The sequence below is a fragment of the Triticum aestivum genome, chromosome 2A, assembly GCF_018294505.1.
Source record: "Triticum aestivum cultivar Chinese Spring chromosome 2A, IWGSC CS RefSeq v2.1, whole genome shotgun sequence".
NCBI classification, from domain to species: domain Eukaryota; kingdom Viridiplantae; phylum Streptophyta; class Magnoliopsida; order Poales; family Poaceae; genus Triticum; species Triticum aestivum.
In genome coordinates this window covers 126,739,999-126,763,918 of record NC_057797.1, presented here as the reverse complement: position 1 = coordinate 126,763,918, position 23,920 = coordinate 126,739,999, and the positions used below count along the sequence as shown (strand labels likewise).

Here is a 23,920-nt window from a genome sequence, read left to right as displayed (position 1 = left end):
ATACCAAGTCACGACCGAGTCGCCAAGCGGAAACCAAGCGCCCCCACCATTCTGGACGAGGTCTCTGATATTCACACTCACGGAACAAGAACAAATAGAAACTTCAGATCAATGACAACAATGAATGACATTACTGTTAAGAATTTCAACAAAATGTTAATTAAGGTTAATCCCCACTCTTCCCTTTTGGCAATCGAACTGCTGTTGCTACTGGAGGGTTGTCTTCACCAACAGTCGCGTCCCCAGGAGACACCCTTTCACATGCTATATATGTAACCAATCTGACGAAATAAAGATACACTTGAATTATGTGCTTTGTCTAGTTGTCTCTCATTTTACACTCAACTCATGTTTCACCAGAAAGAAGCAAAATCAGGAGAATTCAAGGAGAGAATCACTCGAGCGCTCAAACGGCGGTACCTAGGTACTGAAACAGGGAAGCTGCATCGCAAATAAAGTCCTCATTGCGTTCAAGTTCCACAGCAGCAAAGTCATCACAAACCTCGCAACCAGTACTCCGAATGACAAACTGCAGGCATGTGCATCTACTCCATGGAGCCGGCCAAGTTTCAGTGGCAAGAATCAGGAAGATTTGAGGCAAATTTTGAGTCTTGGCCAATCATCAGAGAATCAGGATAAATCAAGGACAAAAATCAATACGAGACCTGATAAGTGCCTAGGTAATGAAACAGGGAAGATGCACAGCCACCGCATCCTAAGAACTCTTCAAGGTCAAACCAACATCTGCATATATATAGATTGAAGAGAACAAGCTCAGAAGCAGTAAGCCCACAGTGATGAAGTTGCCCTAAACTTCGGAACACAGATACCACAAGCTAACAAGTTAAGACAAACGCAAGTCATGAGCAACACAGGGCCAGTCAAGTTTCAGTGCCAAGAACTAACACTCCGTTCTGTGGAGGGTTCCCCCCTTGTCAGTCAGTCAGTCCCTCCACCTGTGGCCACAGGTAGGGCTGCAGCAGATGAAGTACAGCGTCAGGCCAAGCTCTCCCTTCGTCGGGGCCTGCACATCAAGGAAGCGACATAAATCGGAATGTACATCAACAGAAAAGGATGCAGGAAAACAACACATGATCATGGTTTGGTATTACTAAAATCTACCTGTACAGATGGTACTTGTAACCCTTAGCAACAACTACAGAGACAAACAACAGGGAGGTGAGCAACGCTCATTTACAGACCTGGAAATAAGCAGCTTCTGGATAGCCACAGTTGTAGCATTTAACACTTCTGGTGCGTGGCAGAGACGCGTCAGCAGCTGCGTCTTTTAGGGTGTCTTTAGGTTCATCAGCAGATTTCCGAAGAACCCTTTTGTACACACAAGTATCAGTAGCAATCTCCTGTCAGTGGTTTCAGCATATGTCAATTATTAGTCAATCTATGAGAAAACTCATGATAAAATATTATAACATGTTAAAAGGATCAAACATTTACAAATTCAGCGTAACTGAAAAGAATACAAACAACAACAAAAAACTCATCCATCACCACACAAAAGAAAACATCTTGTGCACGTAATTGACAGTCACCTCAGTTTTGTTCTTGTAAGGAGCAACTCTTTAAGTATTATTTGTTTCGTCAATCTTTATTAAAAAAAAGCAAATTTCTCCCTTAAGTTTGAGATTTGAAAGGATATTACAAGAAAACAATTGCTTAATTATAGCATTGATTTCAGAGTTTGTATATTTTGCTTTTTATTTAATTCAAAAATTAGCCACTTTGATTTGCATGCTCGACTCCCATTTAAGGAAAAAGAATTTCACATTCTTCCCGAAAGGAAGGGGAGATTAGGAAAGTCATGTTGATTGCTGCTTTCTCCAGACCACCGGGTAAAGGGATCAGGGATATTCAGCAGGAAATATATCGAAGAGTTAGGTCAATTTTGTACCGAATGTGTTTTTTAGTATACCAAATTAGTATAGCTATCCTTCATATGGCACAGCAATCTGGTTTTGCTTCACGGCCGTATCTCCCCTGAAAAGATAGGAAATCTTTCTTTTCAGAGGCTAATATCAAGATATGTTGTTGTGGAAACATTATTGGCAAGATAAAATTGAGTAAGCCGATATGGGAGACGCGATCCCCTTGTCCTTTCTCCACTCCCCCACACAAAGGCGGCTAGGGTTTCTCTCTCTTTCTATGGTAAGGCCGCCATTTCCTTCCATCTCTGGCAGCCATCTAGGCGTGAGACGGAAGGGAACTTGGTTCTCCCAGGGGCGGAGCCAAGATTCAAACATGAGGGTGCGAAGAAGAAATTATAATACACTAAGGCATACTTCCTTCATCCTTAAGGCACAACAAAACTAAGAAAGGGCACATGTAACCAGCCAACGGGAGACATACAGCGTGTATGACGATGGGATCCACATGCTGATGACAACTCGGCCTTGAGGCCTCTGTTCAGGTCACCATGGGGCATCACCCTATATAGGTTATCCAATCAGTAAATTAATCTCTTCTCATGTATGCATTATACACGGCCAACAAAATTAATCCATGTGGTACGGCACAATTAATCATTGTTGGGAACTGATTAACCATACTAGATGAACTAAATTCATCAAAAGATGGCACTGGATACTGGTGTTAAGATGTGGATATAGATTACCAAGACACAACCTGAAGAATAGAGACGGAAGGGCCTGGGGTTAGCACCGTGGCATGACAGCGCCGCAGAATCGTCCATGGACCAATGAGATCAGAAAACCAAAGATCAATCGATCTATGATGCTCAGCGGCTCTAGGTCATGGGTAGAGTAAACGGAAAAACCAAAAGACATGCATACAGCTCAGGTCAAAAGCTTTTTTGGTTGGGCTTCAATTAATCCTTCAGCTTTTTATGGCAGTGGATCTGCCAGGGAGACACGTGAGTGCATCCTAAGAGAGGAAGGAGATTTGATTGAATCGACACTTACCAAACTGGGTGGGGTTGCGGTCAGTAAAAGGAAATAGAGAATCGTGGGAAGATCCTTCGGTAGGTGGGGCCCTGGGGGAACGAACGATGTACAAACTCCCATTAAATAGTAGAGATTCACAGTCTAAATCCAAGTTTGGGGATTGAATCGCGCATCTGGTCATGTGAAATCGCGAGCCAATCCAGATTCTAAGCGACTCAGTTTTCTTTCAATCTCGGCCATCCATCTATTCTCTATAGTAGATTATTATCATGCAGCAGTTGTATTAATACCCTAATTCATTTCCATTGGTGCTGGTCGTCTGCTTGTGCTTGTCTCCCAATCTGTCTCTCTAGCGGCTTCGCCGGCTTGTAGGGCTGCAGGCCGCCGGCAGCACGTACGCCAACCTCGACCTGCTAGGCTCCCATGCATGGTCGTCCACAGCAGACTCTCCCTTAACACGAGTGAAGCAACAGCCATCAAACATTGAGGGGCATCCTTGATACGTTACACAGGTTAGCTACTAGTACGAACACTACTAGATTAAGTATGTACTAGATTAAATAATTAGATAGCTTGGTACCTAACTCTTCTAAATCTTATATTTGTATAACGGCAAAGTCAGCCACTGTCCTACCAAAAGTAGTAAACCTAAAAGGACGAATGCTCGTGAAAATCGGACTGGCCCTGACTGGGACCATGGAAATGAAATTGATCATGAGAAGAAGACAATTAGATGCAAATATTGCCTTATTATTAAATGGGGTGCTTACAGACTGAAGCATCACTTGGCAAGGACTAGGTTTAATGTTGAGCATTGTGAAAAAGTACCTGATGATGTTCGAAAAAAGTTCTTCAAAATTTTAGGGAATCCAAGCATAAAAAAATGATGCAAGGAAGAGGAAGTTCAACATAGAAATGGAGGAAACAGATGCATAAAAGAGAATACTCCAGCTGACAACATCGAAGATGAGGCTGTGACAAATCGTTTCGCTAACAAGCGCAATGCTCAAACAACATATACATAAAATTACTTACCTTCTGAACCAATTCCACTTTAATTTACTTATCAAACTTCTAATCAAAATATAAGGTAATTCAGGGTTTTGATGAACATTTATTTACACAATCGCATTATTATTGACAGGTAAATCACAAGGTAACGTACTACAATATTTATATCCCGTTGCAACGCACGGGCATTGTTCTAGTATTACATAAAAAGAAGAGAGAGAAGAGGTTTGCACCCAAATTTGACGGGTTCTCTATAACAATTCTATCTCATTTTAATGTTGTCAAGGATTCAGAATGACAAAGATGATTGAAATATACAGTAAAGGTTTTAAACATCCATCATATCACAAAGTGAGGGTAAAATTTCTCAAGCCGGACGTTAAGAGAACAAAGAATTTGCTTTCTTAATTCAAAGAACAATAATGTCTGGTGGCTGGACAGGTAGAAAAGTGAATGGCCCAAAAAGTATGGTCTTTCTCTCCTGTCAATACTTCTAACATTTCTAAGACAGCTGACAAAGTGTTTGAAATGTTAGATGATATTGTTGGGGAAGTAGAAAAAGATAAAGTTTGTTTAAGTTGTAACAAACAATGCAGCTAACTATAACGCAGCTGATAAGTCGTTGATGGAAAAGAGAAAAAAAAATGGACTCCATGTGCAGCTCATTGTATTGATTTAATTCCTGAGGATTTCACAAAGAAGATCAAGACGCATCAGAAAACAATTAAAAAGGGCCAAAAAATCACTTCCTATATTTATTCTACAACAATGGTGCCAGATCCCAGTAGCAATCCTACCTAATTGGAGTAAATCGAGAGATCTCACAGTGGAATCAAGCATTTATAAGGCCAAATCAAGAGGGCCATTGATTTCATAGCATAATTATATCTGTAGATGTTCTTGCCATCATGGCAGAAATGGGGAATAAACTCATAAACGCAACCTAGCCACAGCCAAGCTTATATAGGCAGGGTTTTAACCTTCAGGTAAGTGGCATAAACAGAATTAATGACAACTGGATGGCAAACAGTAAAGGGAGGATCTCGGTCGTCAAGCGACCCTACTAGGAGGCCCAGGTGGATTTTGTAGCGGAGAGGGAGTGAGCCGAATGGCGCCAATTCGATGCCAATATGGTGACATTCGAGGAGATGAAAAACGCCATATTGAGCCTTGCCCCCCTTGAGAAAGCCGTCCCCGACCTCGACGGCCACACGGAGCACAAATGGGATGAACACCTATAGTGTGAAAATGTCGCTAATCGACTTTTCTCCACCTATGCAAGACCTTTGTAACGAATGTTAACTCAATTTAGAGTTTAATCCCTCAAACTGAGTGTGGGACAATGAGTTGATGCAACCAACAAACAGAAAAGAAAAGAAAAAGACATGGAGGCCGCAATACGACAGACTCGGAGTTGGCGCTTTGCCTCGGCAGCCTCCATAATATTATGGAGCACGCTCCATACGTGCTATGGAGGCTGCCAATACGGCGACTCTGCTAGAGTTGCTCTACCAGAACAAACCAACAAATCACAAACTTATTAATAACGTGCCACCAAACCTTAATCCGCAGCCACCATCGGTCACTGGATCACTAAACCTTGACTAAACCCACGAGTTCAACCTAACATAGCATTCCAGATCAGCACCGCAAACCCCGATCCCCAACCGAACCTAGGGTTTCGTGAACAACCAAATCCAAACACAAGACGATTCATCGTCTGAGAAGGAGCAAGGCAACCACCTGGTGCTGGCAATTCGAGCAAGCGTAGAGGAGGGTGTGCATCTCCTTGTCCTCCTGCGGGTACAGCATGTTGTCGCTGCAGGAAAAGAGACGCAACAAAAATACATTTTGAGATTAATATAAACGACCATTAATTAGATTCTTGGATCCCCGGGGAGGAAACATCGGAGACGAATGCCAAGGATGGATCTGTCTGCTCACCATTTGCTGCAGAACTTGAGGGCGCTCATGGCGACGGTGCTCTCGTCTCCTCGCCTCTCTCTGCCTCTCTCGCCCGCTGCTGTCCCCTTCTCGGCTTCGCCCTCTCGGGTTCTTCGGTTTCGGGCTTTCGGCTGCGGGGGGCGGGGGGGGGGGGGGGGGGGGAGAGGCTTATGACGGGCGGGGTCCACGGGCCGTTGTGTCAGTGAGGACGGAGGGGGGATGGGTAAGCCCATGTGAGATCCGGAGCGTACACGTGTCGGGCGGCCGATGAGACCACACGAGGCCACCTACCGCGCCGCCGCATCGGATCCCAGCACCCCCTCCCCATCCCGACCCCGCTCATCCGCTTGGCTCCAAACCCTAGCTCCGATTCCTGCAAACCAAGAGATTTTCCAAAATTCGTACGAAATTTCCTACCAAATCACTCGCCGGTGCTTCCCAAGGTACGAATTCGACTAATTTTTTCCCCATTTTTCCGGCATCTTTGGTGAATTTTCTTCATGTGAGTGTGGCCGCCGTGGCAGGGTGGTGATGCCATGATGCACATGCTGGTGGCCTCGGATGGAGGCGGAGGGGAGATGCACCCGTACGCCGCCGTGCCGGCGGAGCAGGAGCTGGAGCTCCACCGCGACAACGCCGCCGACGACAGCCTCGACGGCCACGTCCGGTACGTGCGTGCCCAAGTGCTTCCGCTATCACTTGCTTGCTCGACGTTGGGGATGCTGTTGACCGGCGAAATGGTCTTGCCTCTGGGCGGTGTTCCAGTTTGATGCTGACGAAACAAACAGTTACAGTCCAATTGTTCAAGTTCAGTTGTTTTTGCTTCTCGTGTTGCAGAATTGGCTTCAGTTCAGCTCTATGTTTGCACTTATCATCATTCTGACAACTTTTTGGTATTTGATTAGGTGCCTGCGATGCGGTATATCGGGTAATGCGACACCCCATATGCGACGTGGCCCTGATGGCCCGAGAACTCTTTGCAACGCTTGTGGCATCGCTTACAGGAAGGTGAAACCGCAATCTTATGTCCTGAGTCAATCATCCTATAACCGTTTTCTTGTGTTGTGTATTCTGTGAATCTTTTCGCAATGTGAGCCTAACTCCTAAGAGATATTGTAGTAGCCAGGCAAAGAGCTAGCATATGGTTAGCCAAGTCCAATTTTCCGAAACCGTGTTATTGCTGCTGTTTTTATACCAAGTTTAATGCTACATAAGAACTACCCTTCCCCTTGAATGCTGAAATTTAAACTTCTGGGAATTATGTTAAAATCAGTGGCTACAAGGAACCATTGCTGCCTGTAAGGATGTAACAGTTCCATGTGTCTAGTTGTTTGGCTTCCTGCTACCCTTGGGCAATTTTAACTCGTTTCCAAAAAGGAATTCCTGATCCAGTGTTTAGTATATTATGTTCGAACACCTTATGGCGCTTCATACCAGTCTTGAAATTTAACATGTTGGCCCTAGCATGCTGATATCTTTGCCATTTTCATCCTGTTCTGTGTGCAGATAAAGTTCTGGTACAATTAAATGTATTCCTTTTACTGAAGTTATGTATGATTACTTCTCCAGGGTAAAATGAGAAGAATGATAGAAGCTGAACCACCTATAGATGAGGCTTCACTTGCTAAGCTTGTTCCTGAGGTGGACATGGAATTTGAGAGTGAGGAAAAAGCATATGAATTCTACAATAAATATGCTGGGCATGTTGGCTTTAGTGTTCGAAAAAGCACGTCACATAAATCTTCTGAAAATATTACCAAAGTAAGGACTTTTGTATGCTCAAGAGAGGGTTACAACAGGGATAAAAAATCGTTGGAGGCAAAGAAACCAAGGTTGGATACAAGAATTGGCTGTCCAGCACGGCTGATTATTAAAGTCACACCAGAGTGTAAATACAGGGTCACTGATTTTAAAGCAGAGCACAATCATCAGCTGGCCCCTCCTTCGACGATGCATATGTTAAGGTCACAAAGGATATTAACAGAACTTCAGTCTGGGGAAGCAGAACTGTCAGATGATTCCGTAGTGACACCAACCACAAAAGCAACTGGTGATCTTGTTGTGAGACAAGTTGGTTTCCTTCGAAGTATTTCTCTCCTCCCAGCAGATTACAAGAATTATCTTCGGTCAAAGCGCACGAAGGCAATGCAACCTGGTGATGGTGGAGCCATATTAAAATATTTGCAGACCATGCAAATGGATAACCCCTCGTTCTTTTATACCATGCAGATTGATGAGGATGACAAACTAACCAACTTCTTTTGGGCAGACCCAAAATCTAGAGAGGACTTCACCTACTTCAATGATGTACTATGTGTAGACACAACTTACAAGATAAATGGATATGGCAGGCCATTGGCATTATTCCTTGGTGTGAATCATCACAGACAAACAATTATCTTTGGTGCAGCTATGCTTTATGATGAATCATTTGAGTCATATAAGTGGCTGTTTGAGAGTTTTAAGATAGCAATGCATGGAAAAGAACCAGCGGTAGCTTTAATAGATCAATCGATTCAGTTGAGTAGTGCAATGGCAGCTGCCTGGCCAAATACTGCTCAACGAGTTTGTGCTTGGCATATATATCAGAATTCTGTTAAGCACCTGAATCAAGTTTTCCAAGGCTCAAAGACATTTGCAAAGGATTTTAGCAAATGTGTCTTTGGCTATGAGGAAGAGGAAGAATTCGTGTTTGCTTGGAGAAGTATGCTAGAAAAGTATGATCTTAGACATAATGAGTGGCTGTCTAAACTGTTTGAAGAAAGGGAAAGATGGGCATTGGCATATGATAGGCATATATTTTGTGCTGACATAATAAGTTCCCTTCAAGCTGAGAGTTTTAGTAGCATTTTGAAGAAATTCTTGAGCCCTCAACTGGATCTGCTATCCTTCTTCAAACACTATGAAAGAGCAGTAGATGAGCATCGCTACGCTGAGCTCCAAGCTGACTTCCAAGCTAGTCAAAGTTATCCAAGAATACCCCCAGCCAAGATGTTAAAGCAAACTTCCCATACGTACACACCAGTGGTGTTTGAGATCTTTCGTAAAGAGTTTGAACTGTTTATGGACTCTGTGTTATTCACTTGTGGAGAGGCCGGAACAACTTCTGACTACAAAGTTGCTCCTTCTGAAAAGCCCAAGGAACACTTTGTTAGATTCAACTCAAGTGATAACTCTTGTATGTGCACTTGTAAGAAGTTTGAGTTTATGGGTATTTCATGTTGTCACATGTTGAAGGTGCTTGATTACAGAAATATCAAGGAGTTGCCTCAAATATATCTGTTGAAGCGATGGAGAAGGACTGCCAAGTCTACAGATGAAGACAGCCAAGGCCATGCAGCAAACGATAACAGGTCATCATTAAATGTCTCTGTACCTTCTGCAAATCACCATGGGCTCCAAAGCATCAATGCAAGGATTCAAGTAATTAACTCTCAACTCTCACATTCTTATGTGGAAAATGAATTTCATGTATTCGTTGTCGCTGATATAAGTTCTTGATCAAATGCAGGACACATCGCTTTCCAATATGCATGAGAACCCATTTCATAGAAGCTCCTAATGAAAGTATAACAACATGATTTAATATTCTTCATGTAGTAAAATGCATCTGCGGTGCTTCAACTTGCATGATGCGCTCACTTTAGTCTCCTACTCTGAAAATGTACAATTGACTCCTGCGCTTGCTAAAGGGATTCACCGGAGGTCCAAATTGTGTTGGGCTAGTGTTGACTGCATACTCCCTCCCTTCCGGTTTAGAGGGCTCAAATCTGAAATCTCATCAACCAAGGTGGATGGTTTGAGTGGAGGAATGTATCTCGTACTTTACAAAACTCAAGCTTTAATCTACATTAACTACGGTGCATGCGTCTATGACCACTAAATGAGTAGAAATGGTTACATGCATTGGTTGGTTTCTTTTTATTCTTGCATGCATCAGATTAATGCGCCTCGGAATGTAAAAAAGTGATGGAGAGAAATGAAAGTTGGACTAAGAAAACGGAAAAACCAAGAAAATGAGATAGGCCCAATAAACCAGAAAGGAGGGAGTATGTGACATGTAGACAGTAACCACATGGCATCCTAGTTGGCAGTGGCTGCATGCGAGCAGCTTTGTATGGCCACAATTGGCACCGCCATCTCTAGCGCCACGATAGCTGTCCAACCAAACAGCACCAGCAAACCTCTATCCAAACACTAGTTTTTGGAAACATTCGGAAGCTTCCCAAATCAGGATAGCGCATAGTTTCGAGCCAAGCCACATACTCACGCATCACAGAACTCATTCATGGTTAGAGAAACTAAAGGAGAACCATGAAACCATGCAAAGCCACGGACATCATCTCACATAGAAAACCTCAAATAGATCTGTCTCTGAACCGATGGGGGGAGGAGAAATCAGAGTCAATACCCCATCATCCACACATACATGTCCTTCAGTGAAGAATCTCTGCATATTCAGGACAAGAGGAGGAGCATGACCCGATGGCTGAGGTTGTATGGACACAGGCGTGTACACAGGCCTTTATGGTGGCACCTTCTATGTTTCTCACAGTTTAGATGCTGCAGCTCGGCGTTGTGGCCCATGTGCTTACCAGGAGACAAGTCGTCATCTGATCGCATCAAGGAGACATCAAGGGAAGGAGGTGCCACTGCAATGTACAGGGAAGGCACTGAGGATGGCCCTGTGGCCATATATGTGTGGAAAAGCTGCTGGAAGAGGAGGGGCCGCTGTGCCCTATGAAGCGTCTGCAAGATGACGCAGCCTAGATGAGATGGGTGGCTGATGGAGGGAGGTCACAGTCGGCGGGTGTGGCGATAGGGGTGTGCCAAAGGACCCGTGCTCTAGCGATGGGGCAACATGGCCTTGCCAGCGTTGGGCTTGAGGCCGTGAGGATACTCAGGATAGAGAGAACAAAGAGTGTGGCATGTGGGCTTATGCTGACTAGGATACCACGTGGATAAATTCGTTTGACCATGTAAGGGGCCGGGGATAGCTCGACATGATTTGGACCGTGAATGAACCTCTTTGGCAAGTTTTAATGAGCTAAATGTGCATTTTGATTTTTGAGAGTTGGAGCACCAACGTGAGCTAACCGTGTGAGTTAAGGGATCGCTGATCTGATGCACATTATTTGTTTCTCTAAGCTGCTCAAGATGGACTATGATAAGCCAAGTCTTGATCTCTTGTTCATTTTGTCCACTTCATTGTAATGGAAAATGAGTCATAAATGAGCTCATGACAAAATGTATTTCCTAAATAAAATATTGCTGCCTGGCGTAATTTTCCTTTTTGCTTTTTCGTTGCCGAATGCGATTCTCATTCTACTCTTTTGAGTACCTCGGTCGAGGTACGATTTTAGAAGTAGCTTGTGGTGACACCTGAGAGCACCATAGCTCTTTTTGGTCAAACAGTTTGACTTGAAACCTAGATATATCCCCATACGTTCGGCATGCCTCCGATACTGTTGTCCAGTACATTAATTCGCTTGCTCCATTTATCATGCAGGGCGCTTCACCGCACTGATGATGATTCCATATGTGCCTTGCCAGATGTTATAATATTGACAGTTGAAGCAGTGAGAATATGACAGTGGGGAGCTCCCCTTCCCTGAATAAGTTTCTCAACTTGTAAATTATGCGGCTGTAGGAAATTTTCAGCTTTTGAGCCGCCCATCCTTAGCTTGGCCTAGATTCTGATACTGCAGTGGAAATAATTCAGAAATTTTGTGGGTCGTGTAAACATGATGTGACCATCCTAGCCCGTTTATCCCAAGCAAAAATGATGGTCCAGCCAGCCCAATCAACTTGTCAATCTAGCAGCTCAAGCTTACTGCATGCTACATGAACAGGGACGTTTTTGTGCTTCTGCGGCTGAAACTTGTGCAGACAGCCTAGCCTGACCGCTCATGATCTATGAAGGGCTTCAGTGTGATGCAGATCTGGTGGGGTATCACCTGCAGGTGAGCTGGGCAGCTCGTGCATCGATGAAACTTCGGAAGCAAGGCAAACCAGCTTTGGCGGTGGATCTATCTCAGCCGGATGGAGGGAGCTGCCGTTGACTCTCCAGTGGACATCGATGATCAGGCCCTGGTATGCCATCCTGTCCAGAACTGCATAATGCAAGCAATAAGACACTATCGTCTTGAGACGCATTATCTGGGGTCGTTGGTTCCAAGTGCATAATTGCATTGTATTGTGTTGGAGAATGGTGCTAGCATGTGTTTCTTGGGATGCTGAAGCAGATTTCCTGCTCTCGTTTTCTTCCATTTTTTGCCTTCTTCCGAATTAGGGCCCCTGGCCCGTCAAAAGAAAAGGATTAGGGCCTTGGTACCTTCAAAAATAAGTTTAGGTTCTCCGATGTTTTTTACCCTTTTAAATATGATTGTTACTCTGTCCCGGATATGTCTAGTCAAATTTTGAAAACATTAACCACCTTTGTTTTTTTTCAAACCATGCAGGAGAACTGCATGTATAATTGTATCAGTACACAACACACAGTATGTTTCTTAAAATTTGTAGGGTTTTGTATTATCTTCCTGTGCTGACTAGACCAGCACGTGTGCGGGATTACTAGTCCCTCTCGGCACGGATCCGTATATACCAGTGCCTGCCGTGCCGCTGCGATCGGGACGCCGCAACCAACTGATAAAATACCATGTCTGGCAGCGCGAGCGACGATCGACTGGTCTGGTGGTGCTGCGACGACGTTGTTGGTGTCGGCCCTGTTGTCTTTCATTGGCCAGACGTATGAGCAGCAATCCACGGGGACAGGACGGCCTATGGCTGCAGACGGCGCAATCTATCTCGGGGAAGCGGGACACCCACTCAGCTTTGCTTCGGTGCTTCGTGCCCCTGTTTGGTTCATAAGTCCTAGAACTTTTTTTAGTCCCAACTAAAAAGTCTCGAATCTACCTGTTTGGTTCATAAGTCCTAGGACTTTTTCTAATCCCAACTAAAAAGTCTCGAGTCCCTAAAAAATCTCTCCCTGTTTATTTGCAGAGACTAAAAAGTCCTAGTCCCTTCCTAGAGGTTATTAAATGACCACATTGCCTCTAGTATATAGAAAAATAACAATCAAACAACACCCTGGGGTGGCGGGCCATTAAATGCATGGAGGGCATTGCTGAAAAAGTCCCAAAAAAGACTCTCCTTGAGAGTCTTCTTCATTTAGTCCCAAATGCCTAATTTAGTCCCTGGAAAGTCCCCCCCCCCCCCCCCCCCCCCCGTTTGGTAAAAAAAGTCTCTAAGAAGGACTTTTTCTAGTCCCTACACAAAAAGTCCCTGAAAACAAACACCCCCTAATTTTTCTCCTGGTTTCCTTCGATCTGCTCTCTAGCAGCGCCTTTGATTTCGCGCTGCAATGGAGGCAAAATCTAAGAGCATCTTCAACGGCCGAAACAAAAACCAGATTCCTTTTTTGTTCTTTTGAGCAAAAAAAATCAGCTTCAACAACAGACCAAAATTTGCACGGGGATCAAAAAGTTTTGGTCTATAGCCTAAAATTTGGTAGAATTGGTAAATATACCAATCCACTAAAGGCGGACCAAAAATAAAAAACATTGCGGCGGGAACCCGAATCGCCTCATGACACCGCCAGCCGTCGGAATGCCATGGAAGGCATCCTGACGTGACCGTTGGCGCAGCCCATAACCGTCACTCCCGTGCTTCCCACCGTCGTGGCAAGAAGTCAAGCCCGTCCGCCGCCTAGGGCTTGCATCGCCGCCAACCGTCATTGCGGACGCCGAAGAAGAGCCACAGGACCCGCCATCGTCTGAATTTCCTATTTGAAACGTTCGAAATGTGAGGCATTTTAAGCCATCGTCTGAATTTCCTATTTGAAATGTTCAAAATGTGAGGCATTTTGAGATATTGCATTGAATGGCCGGCACCCCACCGGATTTCCGCGGACATTTGTCAACGTATATTTGATGATTGCCAATGAAGATGCCCTAAAAGCAACTCTAGTGGAGTCGCCATACTGACCCGATCATCATATGGCGATTCTGACAAAAGAAAAACACTCTAGTAGATTCACCGTACATGTTAGAATCGTCATAATTTATGAAATGTACTCTGTTTTATGTTAATGGAGCGTGCTTCATACACGTGTGGAGGCTATCAATATAGTGATTCTGCACGACAAACATTATGGAGTGGATTGGGAGACTGCGCGTAGCTAGAGACGTGAAAATCATGAGACATATGCCATCTCCAGCACATGCTCTACTGTTGTCTGAATAACTCCATGCATTCGGTATAGATTGTTTGTTTGAAAAATCTAGATATCAAAAGGAACTTTTAGCATAGTACCAATTATGTTTAATTAGGTACCGACTATGTTTTTATATGTTCCTTCGAGTTATATTAAGGTTTGTGACCCGCTCAGAAAGATGAGACGGCAACGGCCCCCTAAAGATGAAATAAGATTCTCTCTGCCTAGCCCCGGTCCCGGTGGTGCGTCAATAGCATCGTCGGTGAGTGTGTGGGTACAAAGCTTGACTTTAACCAAACTTTATATGCACACTAAAAAGAAACGGAGGAAGTACAAGTCACGTACACACCGACCCGGCAAAACTAAAAAGATGGCAAAACGCTATTCTTTACACAAAAGAACACCAGCCAAAAAGTAAAAATACAATCAAGACCGAAGAATCCTCTAAGCTTGACACCAATGTCCACCCCCTGCCTCTAGCACCACCACAACAGGCGCCAAAGGAAGAAAAATGATGGATCACCTTCACCCCCGAGCTCGATGCACCTCCACCGTTGATATGCAGCTTTGCAGACCTCTAAGATGGTTCACCAAAGGCGAACCATTACCGTTCAACGAATTAGATCGGGGCAACTCCGCGGACACGCCATCGAACTCCAAATCCAGCACCCCCACGGGACTAAGACATCGGAGCAGAAACCATACCTATCATCCACGAACCACAAACTCACCACACTACCCATCATCTTCCAGATGCCGCCGATGCAGACAACAATCTGCATCCGCTCCTGAACTACCTCCCAAGCTCGGCGGAGCCCGAGGACACATGTCCACAACAAGGATGTCGTCGATGTCACGCCATTCTTGCTCAAACAGACTGATTTCCAAATCCATCCCAACCATAGGACTGATCGCCTCGTCGGAGTAGGATCTGAAGGAACTTTACTCAACGTTGCCACCGCTGCCGCCAAAGCCAAAACAATGAACAACCTAAAAACATAAACTATGAGAGTAAAAAATGATCCACACGCGTGGATCCGGTGACCCCCACACCACCGATGATTGAGGTCGGCGGCGGCGGGGAGCCGCCGGAGGGCGATGATGGGGGAGACTCCTGGCAGCGACGAGATCGTCTTTTCTCTCTTCGAGGGGAAGAAAAGAAAGCGAACAGGTGTCTCCGTGAACCTGGGGACGGAGCATAGAAAGACTATATAGTACTCACTCCATCCGGAAATACTTGTCAGAGAAATGGATAAAAATGGTTGTACTCTAAGCATTCTACAACAATTTTGTTCAATATATACCTTACATCAATTTTGGTAATATTTAATTTGATGAGGTATGGGTAGAATAGGGCAAGGAAAGTTTTTGACTTGGTTGAGGCCTCCTTTGGTTCATAGGGTAGGAAAATCGTAGGAATAGGAAAGTCGTAGGAAATGAGATGACATGTATCTCAAATCCTATGAGTAGGAATAGGGAAAGAGACGACCTTTGATTCACATCATAGGAATTTTTTCCATTGAGTCTAGGCTAATATTTATTTTCCTATGAAATATGAAGGATAAGAATAATTTCTTCATAGGAATAGGATTCCATTCCTACAAACCAAAGGACTCTTAAAGAATATTTTTATAGAAATCCTACTCTATGAAATTCCTACAAGATTCCTGAGGCTTGAGATTTTGATAAGATTGATTTCATTTGATTGATTTAATGCAAGAAGTGATTTTGAGAAAGTATCCACTTGATTTAGATTATTCTAAGTTAATATATTTATATTTGTTTTTATTTTGGTTGGGGTTATCAGAAAAACCTATTGAGGAAACAAAGGGGGAAAGGGAACGTGGGAGGAAAAATCAGGATAGGAGGTGGAGGCGACGAAATCAACTCGGTAAAGAATTTAATTTTTTTGCGGGCAAAACTCAGTAGAGATTACACCGATGATTTCACAACTTGGACATGCATGCGGTTTAGTTATCCATGTACTAGTTTTCTCGGGGCATGTACAATAATTTTATCTTAAGAGTGCCACGTAGAATAAGTGATGAGGTGGAGAAAAGAGAAATCGTAAAAGAAGGCTTATCTTATCTTATTTAATAGAAAATAAGAGATGATCTCTTAGCATAATTTGTCTCACCATATTTTTAGCAACAACTAATTATTGAAGATAAGACTAAGAGATGACCCATTGTAGACATGTTTTTTTATCATCTCTAATTTAAATACAAAACTTAAAATAAAACTATCTTATCGACTATTGTACATGTCCTCATAAGTTGTTTGTACTGTGCGTTGCAGGGCAAAGATAGTCCACGTCGGATATGGTCTTGCTCAGTCTATACCTTTGCAAAAGACACCTTCGACTATTGCGGTCTCACTGGATAGTCCTCGTGCTAGCCGGCAGGATGATCGACCTAGGTACTTCCACCGCGGTCCGGCTTCGGAGAGAAAGGGAGGAAAGGAGCCTAAACCGGATTCAGAGCGCCAGAATCGGATTCCAACCCTTGGATAAATTGCCACCGATCGGCCCTTCCAAGTGCTTGTGCTCGGCGGCCGGGGAGCAAGGGAGTCCGAGGATAGGTTGAACTAGAACTCTAGAAGGCCCGTACTGCTGGTTCCTCCGTCTGGTCTGCAGGGTAGAAGACGAAGCTCGATCGGCCAGCCAGATGGGGTCCATCCTGTGCTGCCTGCGCGGCCCCGACGACGACGACGAGGCGCCGGGTTGCTGCGCCTGCCTGCCATGGCCAGCCAGAGCGTACACACGGGTTGCGCCGGTTCCTCCCGAGGCCTCCACCGGCTCAGGCCAGGAGGATCCATTGAACACCTTCCGCCCCCCTCCTGGGCCTTTGCCTTACGATGATCCTCGGTTCAGGCATCCCACGGAGAAATCTATTCTGCTCGGAGAGAGAAGCAATGCTGACACCGGATCGACTGACGATGGTGATGAGAAGGCTGATGGACCGTCGTCCCTGGAAGCTCCGCCGGGAGGGGGGAAACCCGGGGGAACTCAAGTCTGTGTTGATTGTGACGAGGATGACTGCCCGATATGCCTCGAAGAGTATGACTACGAGAATCCGAAGATCCTGCTGCAATGCAACCATGATTTCCATCTTGGTTGCATCTACGCGTGGATGGAGAGAAGCCAGTCTTGCCCGGTGTGTACCGTGGTAATGATGTTCAAAGAGGACCAGTGACCAACTGACCATGCTGGCTGCAAGCCTAGACACATGCTCAAGACCCACGATAATCGTTTAGTTGTGTATTTATACATGGCGTCGATGAAAATGAAATCATGTCACTGGCCTTTGGCCAACCGCGGGGTAAAATTTGGTGGCAAATTATACTAGCAGAGTAATGACGTTGTTGTAATCTTTTTTTCCTTTTTTGAACTCTTGTTTCTATTCCTTCATTGATGGATGAGGCAAAACTTTTGTATCTGTTGCCAAATAAAATGATGTCGCTCGATTGTTTGTTGAAACTTCGGTGCTAAGATTCGGCTTTTTTTACGAGGAGTGGACAATTTATGCTTCTCGTTTCTCCATGAATTTGCTGATCTCCTTGATTTGACATGCTCAAGTATGATACTCTGGAAACTTCATGAAAAAAAAGTACTTCCATCGGGTTCTGCTTCCCTATGACAGAGACTCATTAGATTCTCTTGTTGGAAACCTATTTGTTTTCAGGAAAAACATATCGTGGTCCATTAAATCAACAACTATTTACTCCCTCCGTTTCAAAATAGGTGTCTTCGATTTCATACAACTCTAAGATGGAGGGAGTAGAATTTAGTCCAGTAAGAGCATCTCTAGCAAACATATGTATTGAACAAAAAGTTTCAATTGTAAGTAATTATTTTTTAACTAAACTGAAACTGCACTTTTTAGAAATTGATTGATATTTCAAAAAAGAAAACTCAATCGGCTGAATAGCAATACAATAAACAAAAAGGTTCATTAGAAATGACTCCACACATGTTCGCTCTGACAAAAACCTTGGCGTTGCAATTGGGCAATAAAACTTGAGTTTACAGAGACAATAGTGACTGGAGACCCTAGCCGCCAGCGAGTTAGGTTATTTGCTCCCCTATTTGCTCCACGTTGTTCATGCCAGTTGGCCTTGCCTCTAGTAGTATTTTCGGCTTCAGGGGGTAGAGAAACCTAGATAATTTTTTTAGAGTGAAGTATGCATTTCTTTTTCCCACTGCGGATTTGTCATTCCTCTTGTTCACATGGCACAATCTCATTGGTGTAGGCGAGTTGCACGATATAAAAGTCTCATGACTCTGATCATGTTCAGTGTAGCCGTTGTGACGGACCCGGCAGGTATCAAAGATCTTGTGATGTTCACTGCAAAAAAAAAAAAGATCTTATAGTTCGAAGATTTGATTTCTTATAAAGTTAGAGCAACTCTAGCAGACTCCGCATCCCGCCAGCCCGCAAAATATGTTTGCAGTTCGCGTAAAATGATCTTTGCGGGCCGGCGCGGACGGCCACAGATGCAGACCCCTCAAACGGATCCGTAAAAAAGTATATTCGTGAAATATGTTTTTTTACGAATCGGCTTTGCGGGGTCTGCTCTTTACGCCGCTGCATCCCGCATCTCATCGGCCCGCAAATATCAAGTCCAACATAATACAACAATCGAAAACAAAACTAAATTATTCAAATTAAACATAATACGTTAATCATCCATATTATAAATAATTATTCAAATCACCGTAGCAAACTTAAATAATGCAATACAAAACTTGTCATGAATACAAATACAAATGAATATAAAAATTAGTCACTGTTCAGCCCTTTACCAATGGTACTCAATGAGATCCTCCTGAAGTTGAAAGTCTGTGTTTGCATTTTCAATCTCCTTGTATGTCTGAAGAAAAGCTCTAATGCGGTTAGGGTCTCTAACTGGTTTGACACGGCTACCCGCATTGTCGTAGAAGAATTCCAAGTTCATTCCTCTCTCATCTTTAAGAATCATATTGTGCAGGATAACACAACATGTCATGATATTTTTTAAGGTTTTCTTATCCAAAAAACGAGCAGGACCACAAACAATGGCAAACCTAGATTGCAAAACACCGAATGCTCTTTCAATGTCTTTTCAGGCTGCCTCTTGCACCCTTGCAAATTCATATTGTTTTTTAGTTTTGGGTTCTTTGATGATTTTGACAAATGTACACCAAGGAGGGTACATACCATCTGCAAGATAGTGCCCCTTTATGTATTCATGTCCATTGATAGTGTAGTTGCAAGAAGGAGCATCATCACTAGCAAGTCTAGCAAACAAATGAGACCGTTGTAACACATTGATATCATTGAGAGTACCTGGCATAGCAAAAAAGCAATGCCAAATCCATAAATCATCGGATGATACGGCGTCTACCACAATTGTTGCATCACGACACTTACCACAATACATTCTTTGCCATGCCTTGAGACAATTTTTCCAAGTCCAATGCATACAATCAATACTACCTAGCATGTTAGGCCAACCTCTCCTCTCATATGCAATCACCCGCATAGCCGCGGAATTTTTTTTATATGCACTAAATCCCTTTAAGCCAGCAACATTTCTTCTTTGAGTAAAATACCGGCAATTTTCCTCGCAAGCTTGAACAATTTTGATAAAGAGGGATCGGCGCATTCGGTACCTTCTCCGAAAGAGGTGCGGTGGATATGTAGGATTCTCCGCGAAGTAGTCTTGCATTAACATCTCGTTCCCAAGATGACCATTCCGAGGAATGCAAAGACGTCCGACGGTCGATCCTCGCCTTCTCTTCCGGTTCTCGTCTTCATGCTCCTTCACGGCAAGTGCCATGACTAATGTCTGCTGCCGAAAGTTCGCAAGCATGGTCTCAACATCCGAGTCATCCGAATCGGACGAACCGGAGAGCAAGAACTTCTCGCATGGGCTCAACTCCATCTACATGCGTACCAGCGAGTCAATCAACTATACCGCTCGCTCGCAAAAATCACAAAATTACGCACTAACCGGTGGCGGATGCGGCGGGTGATCCCGGGCGGCGACGAGGAGGCGGGCTCGACGGTGGTCGATCCCCGGCGGGGGCAGCGACGAGGGCGGCTCTTCTCGCCGGATCCCGGGGGGTCGGTGCAGCGTCTCGGCGCGGGAGGGTGTCGGGCGGCCCCACGGCGCGATTCCGCCCGCAGATTTGGTCGGAATCGCCGGCAGCGGACGGGCGGAAGCAAGTGCGGTCGGCGGCGGAAGGAGGGGGGAGGCGTGCGGGCTGAAATGTCCCTCCCGCCAACTGCTTCTATGTGATGCAGGGCACCGCAGCCGCGAGGGGAAAACCCGCGTATTCCCGGGTTGGGGTCGGGATTTTGCCGCGCCCCCCAAAATTTTTTGCAGGCCGGGGCGGGATGCGGAGTCTGATCGGACAGGTTTTTCGTCCCTACCTGTATTTTGGCGGTTATTTTGCGGGTCGAGACCGGATGCAAGGTCTGCTAGAGTTGCTCTTAGCAGCGGAAGAGCCCTTACGGTGTTTTGTCCCTCGGACCCCGCCTGAGAAAGTAAAAAAAAAAATTGTACTATTCAGTTTTCAGAATCAATTGAAACTTCAGGAAATCGTAACTGACGGAAGTGTAGACGAGCCCTCTGCTTAGTTCTTAATTCTAATGGGTCAAAGGCGTAAAAAGTGGTAACTTTGTTGTGCCAGCAGCCCCACTTCTATACTACTCCATTATCGCTGCATCATTGGTTACTTAACTTCATGAGCATGGACCGAACTGACAAGTGTGAGAATCACTTTTCTCTGGAAGACTTATGCATGGTTGAAGCTAAGTATAATTCGGAACTTAATCACTATTATGCTTTTCAGATGGGGAATCTTAGCTGATACGCACGTACAACCTCGAAATTTTCCGAAGCTATCATGCCACGAGAAGCTCCCAGCTGACAGCTGCCGCGAGAAGGCCACGCATCAGTGACACCGTGACAGACAGCTAGCAAATCCTCAGACGGACGCACGAATATCAAAGCTCGGGTTAGGCAGATAATAAGAACTTGGAACCATGATCAATCAAATTTCGAGTTGGACAGCTTCAGTTGTTGAAAATAAAATAGTCTAGGCACATCTAGATGTGCCCTACTTATTGCACATTTAAATGAGTGAATCAAGGACAAAGAGAAAAAAAATATTCATACGAATCTCGATGTAAGATCAATGATATAGGACTTAGATGTGCAATACTTATGGCACATCTAGATGTGCTTTAGCAAAACTGAATAAAACAAGGGTTTGTCTCGAGAATATTTAGATGTGCCCTAGTTATTGCATATCTAAGTGAGTCAATCAAACTAGAAAGGAAAGAAAAAAATACAAAAAATATTTGCACGTATCTTAGCATACAATCAATGACATAGCATTTAGATGTGCAATACTTAGATCACATCTAGATGTGTTTTACCAAAATTGATAAAATAAACAAGTTCATGCAAAACTACTCCCTCCGACCCATAATATAAAAACGTTTTTGACATTAGTGCCTGGGACGGAGGGAGTAGTTTTCACTTTTCAAGTTCCGGGCAAGTCTCTTCTAGATTTCTTTTAATGCACTTCTGCTTCGATAGATCTCCTTAAACACATTAATGGTTGAGATTATCCCATATTCCTTTATAATAAAGGACACTACAGTCATTTTAAAAGTACATCACCGTCGAGTTTTTTTTTTAGTAATTATCATGCACGAATACTGTGCAAAACTGGGCCGGCCCATCAGGCGAGAGGTCACTTGCCATTTGAGCACGCGCGAGATAAAAATGCTGAAAAAATTAAGAAAACTAGCACGAGGGGTCGAACTCATAACCTCATTCTCCAGTTCAGGAAGCTAGCAACTAGACTACGACACCGCTGATGTAAATTTAAATCACGAAATTTACTATTATTTGCTCCCTGTAGTACTTTGTACTACTCAAGTTTTCAAGGGTTCTGTGTGTGTATTTAATGGGACATTTATATCTATGCCTTTAACTCAAAGCCATTATTCAGTTTTGCCTTTAATTTTTAGGTATGCTCAATTTTGCCCTTTCACCGTTAGTTTCACTTATATAAATGATCTTCTATGCTGTTACCGTCCGGTCAAAGGGTTTTGACCGTCCTGAAAAATAGCAAAAAAATCAAAAAAAATTGAAACTTTCTAGGATCGAAGATACTCATGTCTGCAAGGTGTTTACAAATTTGCATGCCGTTCGGACACACTGAGAGCTCGTGGCAAAGGAAAATATAAATTTTGTACGTATGTGAACAGTAAATTCAAAGAAATAGAAAAAAAATAAAAATAAAAATATATGAAATTCTGTGCGACTGAAGATACTCAGGTGCGCAAAATGTGTGCACATTTTTATTGTGTTTTGACATCGTAGGAGCTCGTGGAGAAAAAAAACAAAATTTAGCTCAAAACAACTTTAAAAAAATGCACTATTTTGTTTTTTTTCTGTAGAGCGCCTCATACGCCATTTGATCACCAAAACTTGCAAGCACCTTGTGCACTCAAGCCTCTCTGAAGTCAAAAAAATCTTTTTTTAATTTTGTTGCTATTTTTTTCGAATTTACTGTTCATAAGCATAAATTATTTTTTTCTCTTTGCCACGAGCTTCCGGAGTGTCCAACCAACACAAAAAATTGCACGCGCCTTACGGACATGACTATCTTCGATCCCATAAAATTTCAGATCTTTTTTTTTTGCTTTTCTTTCTGGATGGTTAAAGTCCTTTAACCAGACGATAACGACGCAAAAGGGCATTTCTATAAATGACACTAATGGTGGAGGGACAAAATTGAGCATATCTGAAAATTAGGGACAAAACTGAGTAGTGAGTTCGAGTTAGGGACACAACTAAAATTGGCCCATATTTAATTTGAGTGGAGGAACGTAGTAAGTACCACGTGGATGCATGTGCAAATCTCAAATCGATTTGTGCAAGCTATACTTGTACACGTGAGTGCGCGCATGTGACTTCTGCTGACTTCTTCGTGATAGATTCATGTAGTCTAGTGTATGTGTATGTGTCTCCAAACAGCCATTGTATCATGTATGTATGTTCCCATTTTCTATATTTTTGTTCCCAAATTATAAAAATGATTGCTTTTTTAAAAAGTTGATAAATTTTTTAAAGAAAGTACGTATTATATAATTTGTCTTTAACATAAATTATTGGAAACTTGCACATATATCCATGTGTTGTAACGGTAGAGATTTTGTTTTAAGAAGCAACAGGAGAGATAATTGATATATGCATCAAAAACGGTCTGCACAGCAGTGGGGCGACAGAGGGAGGAGTTGTGGTCTTCTCGCATGTCATATTTGGCCCGCGAGATCTTTGATGGAAATATGGCCTAGAGGCAATAATAAAATGATTATTATTATATTTCTTTATTTATCATAATTGTCTATTGTTCATGCTATAATTGTATTAACCGGAAACCGTAATACATGTGTAAATACATAGATCGTAATATGTCCCTAGTAAGCCTCTAGTTAACTAGCTCGTTGATCAATAGATGGTCATGGTTTCCTGACCATGGATATTGGATATCGTTGATAACGGGATCACATCATTAAAAGAATGATGTGATGGACAAGACCCAATCCTAAGCATAGTGCAAGATCGTGTAGTTCGTTTGCTAAAGGCTTTTCTAATGTCAAGTATCATTTTCTTAGACCATGAGATTGTGCAACTTCCGGATACCGTAGAAATGCTTTGGATGTACCAAACGTCACAACGTAACTGGGTGGCTACAAAGATGCACTACAAGTATCTCCGAAAGTGTCTGTTGGGTTGGCACGAATCGAGACTGAGATTTGTCACTCCG

General features: G+C 43.6%; 3 protein-coding genes across 3 annotated transcripts; 2 read left to right on the top strand and 1 right to left on the bottom strand.

The window, feature by feature from the left end:
• Positions 1-725: 725 nt before the first annotated feature.
• Positions 726-6,028, bottom strand: LOC123187950 (DNA-directed RNA polymerases II, IV and V subunit 9A). Its single transcript, XM_044599957.1, has 4 exons — positions 5,874-6,028; positions 5,673-5,748; positions 1,203-1,361; positions 726-1,024 (listed from the first exon to the last, which is right to left on the bottom strand). The coding sequence occupies exons 1-4, from the start codon at positions 5,900-5,902 to the stop codon at positions 944-946; spliced, it is 345 nt and encodes a 114-aa protein (XP_044455892.1). The 5' UTR covers positions 5,903-6,028; the 3' UTR covers positions 726-943.
• Positions 6,029-6,122: 94 nt separating this feature from the next.
• On the top strand, positions 6,123-9,746 carry LOC123187949 (protein FAR1-RELATED SEQUENCE 5). Its single transcript, XM_044599956.1, has 5 exons — positions 6,123-6,316; positions 6,398-6,540; positions 6,779-6,881; positions 7,443-9,296; positions 9,385-9,746. Exons 2-5 carry the CDS (start codon positions 6,410-6,412, stop codon positions 9,433-9,435), a joined length of 2,139 nt encoding a protein of 712 aa, XP_044455891.1. The 5' UTR covers positions 6,123-6,316; positions 6,398-6,409; the 3' UTR covers positions 9,436-9,746.
• Positions 9,747-16,561: 6,815 nt separating this feature from the next.
• On the top strand, positions 16,562-17,545 carry LOC123187948 (E3 ubiquitin-protein ligase At3g02290). The gene has a single exon (XM_044599955.1). It carries the CDS (start codon positions 16,755-16,757, stop codon positions 17,280-17,282), a length of 528 nt encoding a protein of 175 aa, XP_044455890.1. The 5' UTR covers positions 16,562-16,754; the 3' UTR covers positions 17,283-17,545.
• The last annotated feature ends 6,375 nt before the right edge of the window (positions 17,546-23,920 follow it).

Coding starts and splice junctions, on each gene's coding strand:
- LOC123187948 (XM_044599955.1), top strand. CDS start 16,755: ATGGGGTCCATCCTGTGCTGCCTGCGCGGCCCCGACGACGACGACGAG.
- LOC123187949 (XM_044599956.1), top strand. CDS start 6,410: ATGATGCACATGCTGGTGGCCTCGGATGGAGGCGGAGGGGAGATGCAC. Junction 6,541..6,778: donor AGCCTCGACGGCCACGTCCG/GTACGTGCGTGC, acceptor GTATTTGATTAG/GTGCCTGCGATGCGGTATAT. Junction 6,882..7,442: donor GTGGCATCGCTTACAGGAAG/GTGAAACCGCAA, acceptor TTACTTCTCCAG/GGTAAAATGAGAAGAATGAT.
- LOC123187950 (XM_044599957.1), bottom strand. CDS start 5,902: ATGAGCGCCCTCAAGTTCTGCAGCAAATG. Junction 5,749..5,873: donor CTCAAGTTCTGCAGCAAATG/GTGAGCAGACAG, acceptor CTTTTCCTGCAG/CGACAACATGCTGTACCCGC. Junction 1,025..1,202: donor CAGAAGCTGCTTATTTCCAG/GTCTGTAAATGA, acceptor CTTGATGTGCAG/GCCCCGACGAAGGGAGAGCT.